The sequence below is a fragment of the Lissotriton vulgaris genome, chromosome 4_1, assembly GCF_964263255.1.
Source record: "Lissotriton vulgaris chromosome 4_1, aLisVul1.2, whole genome shotgun sequence".
Taxonomy (NCBI): domain Eukaryota; kingdom Metazoa; phylum Chordata; class Amphibia; order Caudata; family Salamandridae; genus Lissotriton; species Lissotriton vulgaris.
In genome coordinates, this window is record NC_141691.1 from 1,538,281,441 (window position 1) to 1,538,296,158 (window position 14,718).

Here is a 14,718-nt window from a genome sequence, read left to right on the forward strand (position 1 = left end):
CACCACAGGGGGTGGAGCTAGCATTGTGGAGGAAGGCCTAGCCCTATTCAGGTCCCAGGTGCACTCCTCCCTCCCATCAACATGCAGATCTCTCCATTCACCACCAGGGCAGACCCATCCTGACTCCTGGAGCCAGGCACACCAGCCAGCTCCAGCCAATCACAACCCAGACAGTCAATTCACATTCACTGCACAGACATGCACTTCTACACTAGACACAATAAATCTGCGCACATCATCGTGCAGCATTTAATCTCACGAGTTCGCACATACCAAACTCGACCCTGCACTCCCCACACATCAGGAACTACCATGGACACACATATCCCCCATGCATTCCTATGGGAGGGCAGGCCATCTCAGCACACACACACTCAGAGTGCGCACGCACTTTACACTGGGCCACAGTGCTAAAGTGCGCAGAGGCCTAAAATCACTACCACTATGCCAGAGGCTAAAGGCAAAAAGTTGAGGGTGAACCTGCCAAAAAGGCCCAAGTCCAACAGTGCCCAGCCCCTTATAGGGGCACCACAAGCATCCAAAGCTTTTTTTTTTTTTTTAAAAACCCTTATAGGGCATTACGAGGCATACCCCAGCTGGAGTAGAGAATCTGAAATGATAGGCTACTCCACTCATTTCACATTCACTACTTTCAATGTATTTTTTATTTGGTGAGGGAGGCGGGCTTGAGCGGTTTCAAGTTGCAGACCGACCCCATCACCCATTTTGTTTTTTGGGCGGGGGAAGTGCGTCCTCCATCCAGAGCCTTATCAAGGCCCGGGGACCCCATCTCCTGCATCCAGGTTTTTACTTCTTTAATTTGGGGAAGGGGAATGTGGCCCTCATCTTCGCACCTTTTCAAGACACCGAGGATGCCATTTCCCAGGGTGGATCTTTTCTTTCTTTGTGTTTTTTTAATGTGATGGGGGGAATGCGCACCCCCACCCCTCCCCCCCCAGCCTTTTCAAGGCCCTGGGGGCTACATCCCTTGGACTGGTGATGTGTTTTAAAATATGAGGAGGGGGGCATGGGGCACCCTTCCCCGAGGCTTTCAAGGGCCCTGGGCCCACATTTAGGTGACAGACAGGGCGAAATTCAAATCACTGCCCACATTTTTGTGGGTAGGGAACACAGGTTTGCTCCCACCCAGCAAGAGCAGAGAGAAGTGAATGTAACCATCTTCCAATGCAACAGGCATGGGTGTAGGCAGGGAAGCCAGCAGGGGCCGCAGGGGACCTGGGACTCCTCCTGCGGCCCAAGGGCTCAATTTCCGTGGTTGCCTTGATTGGGACAGGGGCACCCTCAGCAACTTTAAGTTTCTTCGGACACAGCACAGTGAATGGGGTCACCAGGGCCATCTTATGAGTTGGTGAGGGCGGCCCATACACCTTCCCCATAGAAAGTAAAGCGGCTCAGGGGAGTGGGGTCCCTAGGATCTCAAAATGACTCGGGCTGCATGTCCCCGCCACTAAATATAACATTTATCTTGGAGGATGGAGTCCCCGGGGCCTCTTAAAAGGTTTGGGGAAAAGGGCCTCATGCATCCCTTCCCTAATAAAAGAATGCACTGACCACAGGGCCATTTGTTTTTTTTCTTTTTAAATAGGAAGTGAGTGTGCCCGTTTATCTTTTTTCAAATTTGACCACGAATCCTCCACAAATTCACTGCAACGTTGTATTTTACCCTGCCCCCCACAATATATTTTTCATACTTTTTGTAAAACAGGGGACTGAGTCCCCGAGTCCTACAGTGGCTGGTGCCACATCTTTGTTTATTTGGTGGCAGCCAATTTGATCTTATCTTTTGGTCTGTCAGGTCCATGAATTCTCACTGACCTAATGTATACAAATATTTTTAACAGGCCTCGAGAAATCTACTTGACCACTCACTATAGTGAGCCTTCTTGTATTAGGGCGATCTATATTTAGAGCCTACTCGCCCCCTTATGGCAAGCTGACAAAGAACAGGTATCCTGTTCACTCAGTAAGGGAAGGAACAATATAGATGCATTTAAATCTTATTTTTATCCTGTCACATTTGCTCTGAGAATAGAGACAGAGATCAGAAGTCAGCTTACATCTTGTTACAATTACTTTTGGATTTTGTGAAGTAAACTGTCTGACATGCTGTACAAAGAATGTGAAATGAAAGGCCGTATGGTGTCAATAATTATGAAAGCCCATTTTTTATAATTCTGTGTCATGAAAAAACATTTTAATAGGATGAAAACAAATCAGAACACTTTACTTGGTGTTGTACAAATGATAAATATGTTTGCTGAAACCCAATTTCACAGATTGTTTTTACACTATACAGTTTGATCATTAAAACTGCATGCTAATAGGAAAGTGTATGGCCATTTCCATGGGGAATTTACTATCTGTAAATTACTGTGTGCTTTCACATCATGCTTTAGTAATATATTCATTAAACATGAGTTTTTAAATATGAACTGAGAAGCAATCCTTCATGCCCTTGCACAGATGGCAATACTATGAGAGAACTAAGAGTGAAGTCAGATCATGTATACAGCAGAAATGCTGAACTCACATTTTTGAAGGGCTCACAAATGTGATAATAAAGAAAAAGGTGGCTCTACAAAATAAAATGTTTGCCTAGGATTACAAAATGTGAGACCAGTTTACAGGTCAAGCACATTACAGTTAGGTCAAGTAGATTATTCAAGTTACTAGACTGGCAGATCTAGTTTTTATGATTTTGAGAGGCCGGCTTGACCCTTTATTTCTTAATCTATAAAACAACAAAACAGATTTACACCAAATCACAAAAAGCACGCTTTCTGGGCAAAGATCTAGCTTTCTGCCAAATTTTATGTAATTTCGTTAATCTGTTTAGTTGTAGCGTAGTCTAATTTTCCTACAGTAAATTGCATGGGGAAAACGTGTTTTGGGACACTCCCTTTTTTTCCAGCCTCCACCTGAAGGATCACACTGAAACTGTCCAGGAAGAAACAGAGGCGGATAAGACATTTTTTGGGAAAGTTTTGTTAAGATTTGCCAAACAGTGCCAAAGTTATTAGCAAACTAAAATATCAATTTCCTCTGGAAACGTGGTCCTAACTAGAATCATTATTTCATACACACCAACATGTACCCAGTGGTTATGTACAGCACCAGTATATACAAGGGATTCTTGTAGATCACTAGCATGTGCCACTTGGTCATGAACAGCACCAGCATTTTCCAGGTGGACACATACAAGGTCCATTGCAGTTACCAACTGTGTCTTTCTTCATTCTCTGCCCATGCACCTGCTGGTAGTAGATAGGAGAGAGGTGGTCAGGAAGGGCTGGGACCTCTGCTCTGTCAGCTCAGCAGCACTGGTTACAGGATTCTAACCAATAGTTGAGTCCCACACTCTGCCAGGCAGGTGCTGCAGTGAAGATGATTGCCATCGGTGGCAGACTTGTGTGATGGTTCCCACATTCAACACTGGTTCTAAATGTGAAGGCCAACTTGAATATGCCACATTCAACACCAGTCAGTTGCTCCTGATAGCCTTCTCCCCTGAATCATTTGACAGGTGCAGTTAGAGATTCCAGAGCTAGCTGGGCATTCTTTCTCCACGGCCCAAACCTTTGCAATGCCAAAATGGCAGCTCTCTTATCAGCTATGATCTCAGCCTTTATGAGTCACTACTATAAAGTCACAATCTGATCCCTCCAGCGATCATCATCCGCTCCCATGATATCAACGTCCTCTCCTATGCAGACGAAGCACAACTCATTCTCTCCCTCACGTGGGCAAGACGCCCAGTGCCCAGATAAAGTTTAATGCCTACAAGACTGAAATTGCCCACTGGATAACGAACAACTGTCTGAAGCTGAACACCGACAAGACTAATTATGATAGTCAGAATGAGCACTTCACAGAGGGACTTCACCTGCTGGCCATCAGAGATAGGACCGACACCACATCCACCACCCATGCCAAAGACCTTGGGATTGTCATCTACAGCAAACTCAACATGACCGCCCAAGTCAACGCTGTCATGGCACACACTTCCATACTCTGAAGTTTTCAAGTGGCTTCCAATTAGCACCCGGAAAACCGTCACACATGTCCTGGTCACAAGCAAGCTTTGCTACAAGAACACCCATGTCTTGATCAAGACCACACCTGAAGGAGCTCCACTGGCTCCCAATACACAAACGTGGACAATTTAAACTAATCACCCACAGTTTCAAGGCACTACATAATCCTTGCCCAGCATACCTCAACAATTACATCTGCTTTCACAAATCTTCCAGACAACTCCGCTCGTCCAAACTCCTACTTGCACACATCCCACGCATATAGAAAACTAGGACCGGCAGTAGAGGTTTCTCCTAAAGCGTGGAACGACCTGCCACTGCACATAGGAGCCTCCTCCTTATTTCTTGAATTCTGCAAGAAGTTAAAGACCTGGGTTTTCAAGTGGTATTAGGTTTGGCTAGACTCTCACCAGCTCAGCACCAGGATACCCTCTGGGGCGATATTATGATCTACAAATCTGCGTAGCATAACAATCTTCAAAATGTCATACGCCATGAATAAAACTCAGTAGTCCTAATGGTTTGGTGTCAGCTAATCTAAACATATTACTGACACTTAAGCAATGGATGAAGGGGAGCTGACCAAAAAGAAGCAACAGCTAAAGAGAGCTGCCCAACTGACCCTCTCTATGTAAAGAAAAAAAATATATTTACAGGAGATGTAACACATGTAAGAGGTTTGGTGTAGCATCGGGTAACAATGTTAACACAATATGAAGTTCTATAACCTTGTGACACTTGCGCTAAGTTGCTGGAGTACACAGAGTTGAACTAGGGGCACATATTCATTAACTGTATCCCCATTTGTATGTTTGTTTAGCAGAACGAAGTGGATGACGTCAGAAAAGCACATCCTGAAAAAGGATATGATGTATCCGAAATGCATAGAGGATTTGGTAAAAAACTAAAGCAAGGATAATTTCTGAGTAATTTAGTTTGAAAACATGAAAGATATGAAGAAATAAATGCAGCTGTTGATGCCATGGAGTTGAATTCGAAAACATTGAGGATGTTCAGTAAGAAAGTGTACAGTTGGCTCCATATAGCTGTGCCTCATGGTAATCTCCTTGACTACGACACCAGAGGATATATTTGTTAAACTATATACATATGCATTGTATTTTAAAATAAAAATTAGCACAATCCCATGCTTTTCAGTGCAAATCTCAACAGATTCTTTAGAATTGATAGGAGTCCACTTTATACCTGAAGCACAGTTTGCACAACATCATCAACCTTCTCTGCCTGTTCCAGTTGAAAGATGTATCCATTTTTACCCTACAAAATTGAAGACAACGAAAAATACAAGTCAAGATTCCCCAAAGTATGTTGCACTCAGCTTAGCCAGGCCGACAAATACAATACAAATCAATGTGATTCAAAACGTTAACACCATAACAGTCCCTGAGAATATCATAATACATAAAGCACAGTTAATCATACATTTTTTTATGAAAAGTAACATTTTATTTGGATTCAGCTGAAGCAAGCAGGCCAGAATATTTTATTATTCAAACCCCTAACTTCTTTAGTTTTCTAGACCGCCAGCATTTTAGATGCAGCTGAATACTAAATAGAACCTGAGGTGGTTAAACAACGTGTCAGGGAATCCTTGCATCATATTGTTCTGTACAGTTTAAATAAAGAGACAATGTTGGACCTAGCCCGCTCTGCAGAGCCACTCCCAAACCTTTTGCCTTCCTCCTCCCTTTCTTTGTCACCTTGTTTATGTTAGTTTTAGGACTCTGGGCCCTTTAGCACTGGTAATCAGTGCTAAAGAACGAATCTCTCACCCTAAATGTGGCAATATGTATTTAGCCACAATTGGCATACATAATTTGCTTATAAGACCCTAGAAAAGTGCACTATGTGTGCCCAGGGCCTGTAAATTAAATGCTACAAGTGGGCCTGCAGCACCGACTGTGCCACCCACTCAGTGGCCCGTTAAACATGGCTCAGACCAGCCATTGCAAAGCCTGTGCGTGCAGTTTTAAACTGCCATTTTAACCTGGCAAACTAACCTACTTGCGAAGCCCAATCCTTCCTATTTATTACATGTCCTTCACCCCTGAAGTAGGCCCTAGGTAGCCTCATTGGCTGCGTGAAGTATTTAAATAGTTGAGCATGTACTTTTAACTTTTACATGTCGGGGTAGTGAAATACTCTTAAATTCATTTTTACTTCTGCAAGGCCTATCTCTCCCATAGGTTAAGATTAGGATTGACTTAAACACCTTTTAAGTGTAATTTCAAATTGGGAGTAGATAGAAATTTGGAGTTTGGTGTTTCTGGATTCACAATTTAAAATCACAATTTATGGTGAAGTCGGATCTTAAATTGTAACCCTTCTGTGCCTCCTCCCGTCTCTGGATACACGTTTGGGTTGGGTGACAGTTGAGATTTGTGCATTCCCTCTAGACAGTCACAGAAAGGAAGAAGGGGTGCGGCATTTGCATCCTGATTGTCCACCACCAGGCTTTTGCGCCTTTGAGGTAGATTGGAAGGGAGGAGCTGACACTTGCACCTGAATAGGGCCGTGCCTGTCCCCACACAGAGAGATGCATACCCCCCTGAAGTGAGTAAGGAGCCAGGGCAGGAAAGACGGACCTTGTCATCTTCAATGGCCTCTTTGACGTCTACCCCACTTCAAAGGCACAGTTGGGTATAAGTACTGGAACCCTGACACCACCAAATCATAACTTTGCTGGAACTAAGAATATTCCGCCTGAAAGAAGAGCTGCTGTGCTGGAGGAGCGACAGCCACTTTGCTACCTGCATTGCTGTGTTGGCCTGCTGATTGCTGTGCTGTAGGAGGGACTGCCACTTTGTACCTGCTCTGCTGTGTTGGACTGCTGCTTCTTGTCCGGACCTGCCCTCTACATCCTTGAACCCAAGTTTCTCCAAGGGCTTTCTGGCTTGCCTTCTGTTTTCTGAAGTCTCAGAGGCCCAAAAGACTTCCTGCAACTCTGCTCTAGCTGCTGGACTCTGCAATCTGTGCGTCCAACCCTTGCCCAAGGTGCCACTTCCAGTCCTGGGCCTCAGAAGTGGGTTCTGCAAATGTTTTCTTTAAAAAGTCAACACAGTAGCCCCTTTGCGCCTAACGGAACTGACGCAGTGCTCTCCAACGCCGCGCTGATTCAACATTGACACAGGTCCCGACTGTGAGGTTCGATGACACAGCAGTGCCAATTCTTCTACATCGTCTAGGAGGCTTGACGAGGACACAGTGACCAGACTGCGTGGAATATTGTGACACATCGTGTGCTCAACCTTACACTTTGCTCCAGACTAGATACTTTCTCAGCATGCCCTGCATGGGTTCCCTAGCCGGCCTGCCCTCCATAGCGGTTGGCCTGAACTTTGGATTTGCACAGGTCCCTTGCGACCTGAAGTAATCTTTTGACTGCTAGTGACTTCTAAGCACTGTTTTCACATATAATCTTGACAAATGTATATCTCAAGTTCTACTTGTTGGATTTTTCCTGTTTTGGTTTAATCAGATAAATAGCCTTTATTTTTCTAAACTGGTGTGGAGTCTTTTTTGTGGCGTTTTCACTGTGTTACTGTAATTCAAGTGTGCACAAATGCTTTACACACTGCCTCTTAAGTTAAGCCTGACTGCTCTGTGTCAAGCTACAAAATGGTGAGCACAGGTTAAGTTAGGTTGTTTATCTGACTTATCATGACTAGGATTGCGGCTCCTGCTTGGACAGGGTGTATACTAAACAACATGAATTTCTGACAGACTAGATCAAGCTCCATTCACAAAAAGCATAAGGTTTGTGACCCCTGCTTCAAATGAGCAGTGTAAGCATTAACTGGAACATAATATGAACAGCAAATACAGGTAGGCTATGTTGTTGCATTTTGGGAAGACTCGCACCCCTACATAGTCTTGTTGCTCAGATGATAATACAATCAGGTTACAATACAACCGGCAACCTGCATCCATCACAGGCTGTCCTTTGCTTTTGGTCAACCAAAAGCTAGGTTTCATATATTGAAGTAATGCTACAGCAATGGGTTGTTCAAAAGCGCAGAACAGGCAATGTTTACTATTGTGTTTTCCAAATACCTCAATCACTGAATCAATCGATATTTGCCTGATGTTATCTCCATATAGATTCCATGCACGCCACGAAAGTCCTTAACTTGCAGCGTTTTCAAGTAGACTAAGGGTTGCAGTGCAAACCAATCAGAAGCGGTCATCAAGTCTAGCTCATATACAAGCTGAAATAATGGTATACCCCATCAGAGTTCAAAGTGGCCATATAGAACTGGACACTTACTTGTAAAGCAGTGAAATCTGCGACCCCACCAGCAGTTCAGCACAATAAATCAAAGCAGGTTTTGCTTTTTCCAGATACACCTGAAGCACCGATCTCGCTAGTTGTCATCTGTGGACTTTTTTCTTAAACCTTAAAATTGCGCCAGATTCATTGGCTCTCGGGATGAGTATCAACATTAGAGGAAAATGTAATGAGGTGACAGACTCCTCTAAATTAATAGTGATCCTAAAACAAGATGGCAAGGGGTGCTGAGCCCGGATGCAGTTTGAGAATGAGGCATGGTTTGGCTTGGAGTGCGGACACATAGCGGTACCCTATCATTAGCAGGTGAATGTTGGCTAACAGTGGCCATACATTTATCATAGACATAGAGAAGAGATGGAGAAGAAATGGCAATCATGAATCAGCCAATCGCTCCTGGAACCCAGACTCAAAAAGGATACACAGTAGAAAGACGATGGCAGTGATCAGAAAAAAATCTAAGAATTACAGGACGTAGTGAGATGGCTGATGAGCAGACCAATAGGGAAAGCAGGACATTTGTCCACCCAGGTTATACTGGTGAAAAAGAAATATGGAAGAGGCTGGCGATATGAAGGTGCATTAACTGCTCAGAAGAAAAAGAGAGAAGACAGTGCTAATTTCATACTTAACAATATTACCTAGAAGGATAACAGCAGGTGGCGTCTCTGGGTGAAATACTGGGAGGAAATGCAGAATACCCAGCAGAATTAGGATTGTCCTGTTACTTCTTCATTTCTAAGGGACTAATTAAGGTTCCACTTGTAATGGGCTAGTAACTCCACGTTATTTCAGCCTTCATTGCTGAAAATTATTGTTCATTGTTCTGCCAGTCTCCTGGCTTACTCTCATATTCGGATTATACTGTAGAAGCATGCGCATAGTTCATCAAAGGTCAGTTGTTCTCTTATGTTACTCCACCATCAGAAGATGGGGGGCTGTCCTGAATGAGTGGTGGTGTCTTGGTGCATCTCTATTTGGTGTGATCTCTGCCACCTACTGATCCTTGCTGGTTCTGACAAACGTTAACAATGCACCCATCAAATCTGAAACCCACTCTTTCCATTAATAAATATTGCGTCTACTTACCTAGTCTCATTCTATCATCATATTTTCATGCAAAAAGCGAAAACATAAGTATATTTGGCAGTTGAAAATAATGTCGATTTCTCAAACTGACTCTGCAAATACCTTTTTGGTCAATAAAGCAAAACAAATATTAAAATGACCAAGTGCATCAAAAACGCTGAATGTACAATCATGTATTGGAACAATTAACTGACACGTATGCCCCAATGTTTAAGGTATAACAATTACTTTCAATAAACCGCCTCTCTGAGTATTGAAAATAAGACATAGTTTGAACTTTAAAGAAAGTGAAAAGACACTTACCCTTAAAACTTTATACGGTGTAACAATGTTTTTTTCTTTGATGAGACACACCTAAAATTGGCAAACCAAATAGGTAAGTGAAAAGGAATTCTGTGATAAAAGACATCTAAAACAGTCATTATGGTACCTTCGCTTACAAGCTGTGTAAAATGGGTTGTTCCATATCTAATGAGTTGTATTAATATATTAGGGAAGAAAGTGATCATATACAATGAATCGATCAAAAAACACTGAGGTACTTGTTCATGTGGGAGGACTATTCAAGTACCTGGACAAGTATAGGTCTTGGCTCAGTATTCTGAAAAATACCACACTTCTACTGTTGCTCCTTGTACGAAATGCTTTGTTTGTAACTTTCAATGTTCATTAGATCAGGATTACTCACATTTGGGGACTGGACCTAAAGTGGGGCTTGCACATAGCTGTTAGCCAAACTCTTGACTCACCCAGGTTAATCAATTACAAATCCTAACTAGCGTAAATCCTAATTTGTTTACAAGTGATTAAACAGAAAGTAGAAAGGTTCCAAAACAGTTATGTTTGTCAAAGAACAATTTGGTCACAGAAATGAAGTGTCTAAGACCTGCATTAAATTACTAAAGGTTTGCAGGGCAGAAATTCCTTCTCTGTTCACGCCCATGCAGAAGACAGATTTCCTGACGATAGGGTCAATAATACAGCAAGAAAAGCAGACAAGCCACCATCAGCCAGATCATCACCTTAAAAGCTGTAATATGTTTACTCCACCTTTCAGGAATCTCCAAAGTAAGCAGGATACAGGAATTTGTGCAGCATTACAATGCACACGTGAAACCACTTTAAGGCGTAACATAACAATAAAAATGTCACGCGTATTTACAAAAGTGCATGATAAGAGTCTTGAATTTCTAGAGTTCCAAAAAGCTTGCTTGATTGCACATTATGATGTTGGCGTGCTTACTATTGGTGCCTATTAGCAGCAATCCACCACAAAACTGGAAGCATTCACGCCTCCATGCTACAGAATGACCTGACCTGCCAACATCTATGCTATACAAGAATCCATGCTTCTCAAGGTCACAGAGCAGCCGAATAAAGTGGTAGACAATTACTCCCAAGCAATCCTCACACTTCTGTATTGTACTGCTGCTATCAAGACTGCAGACTATTCTAGCATATTGCAAAGTACCAAACATTGAACAGGTAAAAAGTAAAAACAAAAAAGGAATTTCTCACTGAAAAGTCCCATTTTATTAAACCAGTGTATTTAACTTGGCTGCTTCATGTTTTCTTTCTACCCTCATTTCTTTTCAACTCTGTGCTCCACTGGCACACATAACCAATTATTAGGCCCAGAAAAATTAACTTTGCACCAACGTAATTAGCTTAATTTCGCATTATTCTTCCTACGTAAAATTCCACAAATTATGCTATTTTGACACATTATGTAATTACGCGCTATTCATAGTAAACAATTACTGAAAATGTGGCACTAGTAACAAAAAATTACCATGAACCCATGGGAATAATGCAAAGGGCAGAGCAAGTAGCTGTTGTTTAGGGGTGTGAGAAATTTGATTAATTTGCTTTCCCCTTAATGCCACAAATTTTCAACATAATTACATGAAATTCCACGTAAATAAACAAAATGCAAATCTGCCACTAAGCTCTATATTTTAACGCAAAATGCCTCCTCATCAATTTGTGACAGGGCACATTTCGTTCTAAAAAAAACGACAAATGAACGGCGAACAGCATTCATGGGATAACGCCTCATATGTTCAGGAGGAGGGGGAAATGGAATATATACCATGGGACAAAAGCCTGGTAAAAGCGGTAAATGCTTCAGTTGAAAAGGCTAGATCAGATCCACTAGTGGTGAACAAGGCTTGTTAAGCTGAAACTCGTTAGTCTGCGATATTTGCATTTTTTACAAAATTTGCCGTACCACGGAAGTGCTGTCTCTGAATTATTTTTTTAGGGGCAGATATATAGATATATATATATATATATATATACACACACACACACACAAACTTATTTTGCGTTGTAAAGGCATCTATAATAAAGGATGCTTGGTAAAGGGACTGTGTGGTAAAGGCTATTTTCCTTCAACACATGCAGGACCCACTTCGCCCTCTTTCAAGTTTAAGATGTCGGGAAATACAAGAATTATGAAAACAAAGCACCAATTTAATTGTCTAGCTTGTGTTTGACCAGGAACCAGGTGTGATTTCAGGCTTGTCACGATGGAGAGAGGGCTCAGGTAACCCAAGAGGTCACACTAGTCAGTGTTTTTACTTTAGAACGTTACCTTTTTCCTGGAGCTCCAAGCCCTCCAGCAGAGTAAGGCAAGAAGCTGAAGCCTCAAAGTAAAATACTATGACACTGAGCTCATGCAGAAGCTTTTGGCTTTGGTGCAAAAAGCTCAGAGTGAGTGAACTGGATTGCATAGTCGCAAAGGTTGCTTCACTGCTTGGATCAATTTTTAGTCTCGCCCTGGTAGAAGGTTTTTATCTTTGACTTAATCATTCTAGTTTTGGTTCTCAAGGCTACAAGAGGACAAGGGAAAAAGCTGTAGCTAGGAAAGGCTCCAGGGGCCCATTAATCTTTACCACACCTTCCCACTTAACAAGTTGTTAGCACGACAAAGCTCTCAGAGGAACAAACCTAGTTTTCGTGCGTATCGAGGTGCCCTCAACTGGGAAGCCTCAGCACATTGATCAAGTCATTTGGAGGTTTTTCAGCTGCTGAATAAGTTGCTCCTAATCACTTCTGCGGCCCTCAGTTCATCAGACAGGCATCTAGGAACCAGGTCTCTCTCTAGCCGAGGCTTCAACAGAGTAACGTCTACAGCAGTCAGCTATGCCTTCATGTACTCCGTTGGCTTTTTATATCCCTGTAGTTAGCAACAGGAAGTCAGGCAATTGACTCTTGGGGAGCAGTTCCAATCCCTGAGTCTCAGCAGGAGTCTTGTTGCTTTGTTAATCTTGTTGCCTACACTCTCTGGTAGTCTTCTTTAATCCGGATATTTTCTGGTCTGGTCCATGAATGTTCTGAGGAAGTGGAACTGAGATGCCAGCTTTATCCTGGGTACAAGTAAGGGATTGGAGAATACTTACCTTTTTTTTAGCATTTCCTCTTTTGGTTTACTGCAATTTTTCTAAAAGACCGATCTCCAGCCATCTCACACATAAATAAGCTCGTGGCCTTCCCCTGGCCACGCTTGTACCGAGAGGAGGTGGTCTCCTCTTGGTTAGGTCTTAAACTGGTTTTCCCTCTCGCTGGGGATCGAGGCAAAAATCTAAGGCGGCTCTGGGAATCAATTATGCCAGTTCCTGGTAGCTAGATTTGACATTTTCAAGCCAAAGGAAGAACGGGAAAGGCTACCCTCTGTTGTGTCACTTGGTCATTTGTAAAGAATGTGTTTCCAACACCAGCCCAGCCTTCCTGCTGCCTGAGGCCATCACATTGTATTCCAAGAAGATGGTCATTAGCAAATCAGCCAAGGATGTGTATTCAGTCTCTGGGCAAGAGCTGAAAAGTCAATTTTAAACCAGTTTCCTCTTGGGTAGCATAACTTACAGTTTCCTAAAGTTACTTATTTACAAGATTATCAAAATCTACTTTCACCACTGAGTTACATTTTTTAAAGCAAGTGAAAAATAAGTTTAAATCAACGCTCTAACATTTTCCCGTATTTCTTTATGAAAATGAGTGGTTACCTATTAAAGAGGCACAATTTGCTCTAGCAACAAGGCAATTTAATTTTCTAGAGTAATAATTGGATTCCAATCACACCATATTTAATGCATGTTGCAATTCCAGCACTAATTTTCTTTTGGATCTGAAAAGTGGGAGTAGGTTTTGATCAATGATGTGCTTCGACAGCGTGACAAGCGACAGTAAGCAACATAACATTATCAACTGATCCTAAAGATTGGGTTGTTAGGCCTGTAATGTGCATCCTTATGTTACAACAGGACGCACACAATGACCATTAAAAGGAGTCCGAAATCATAGAGGACAGAAAATCCTACTGCATGCATCATATTCAGAAATGTGCTTGTATTGAAAATCTAAAGGTGTAACTTAGCCAGCAATCATTTGGAGAAGAAAGCAAAGAAAAGAACATCAAATTGTTTTGTAATATCGTCCTTGCACCTTGCAGTATTTTCTATGACAGTATGCAAGACTGATAAATAAATGACTGGTTTTGTATCAATATAATCAACTAATTATGGAAGGAAAGTCTTTCTTACCTGGGTAAATATGACAGAAAACAAACCAAACCTAAAATCAAGAACAAGAGAAAAAGCTAATTAAAAAGTGTATGACTCATTATACTGAAACCCATCAACTAAAAAACATGTGGTTAATAAATATTGCTAATTTCCCACACAAAATTACTGAAGCAGATACACAATATTAGCACGGTATTAAGAATAATCCTCATTAGAATAGAGAATGATATGGGAAACTGGTGTTTTTGCAGATTTCGGCATGTCATTCTGCAATTCTGAACCAATTTCTGACGGCTAATTCCTCCTTGCATGACCTGCTAAATTCAACACCCTAAGAGCCTTTGAACATTTCACATGCACTAATATCACATGCAAAATGTCAGCAAAACGTGCAATGCCGATTTGGTTCGAACACACATGTTTCCATCCAAATCAATATAAAGAGGCCTCTCAGAACGAGAGCCTGGGATGATTGGTTTGAAGGGCAAATATGAACAACACAGCCACTGACTACAGAGTTGCATTTGACTGAAAGGGCTTTGAATTACAACAGTGAAAAAAAATGCATAGTAGTGTGCCTTTAGGAACATGAAGCGCAAGAGACAGAAGGATATTTTACTTTTAAAACTTACCGTGTACTTTACTGAATTCTTTATTGCAGATGTGTATAGCACGCTGTGTAACGTGGGTGGTGATAGGTCTTGTGGTAAGACAGTCAGTAAGCAGGCATGACCTGCTC

The 14,718-nt window shown here is 42.1% G+C and overlaps 1 protein-coding gene across 1 annotated transcript in view; it reads right to left on the reverse strand.

The window, feature by feature from the left end:
• NSMAF (neutral sphingomyelinase activation associated factor) overlaps positions 1-14,718 on the reverse strand; it is a 606,375-nt gene that overhangs the window by 492,931 nt on the left and 98,726 nt on the right. Inside the window, exons 5-7 of the mRNA XM_086965781.1 lie at positions 13,998-14,028; positions 9,757-9,807; positions 5,262-5,333 (exon numbers count right to left, since the gene is read on the reverse strand). Of these exons, the coding sequence (XP_086821907.1) occupies positions 5,262-5,333; positions 9,757-9,807; positions 13,998-14,028 (154 nt within the window). The remainder of the gene's footprint in view (positions 1-5,261; positions 5,334-9,756; positions 9,808-13,997; positions 14,029-14,718) is intronic.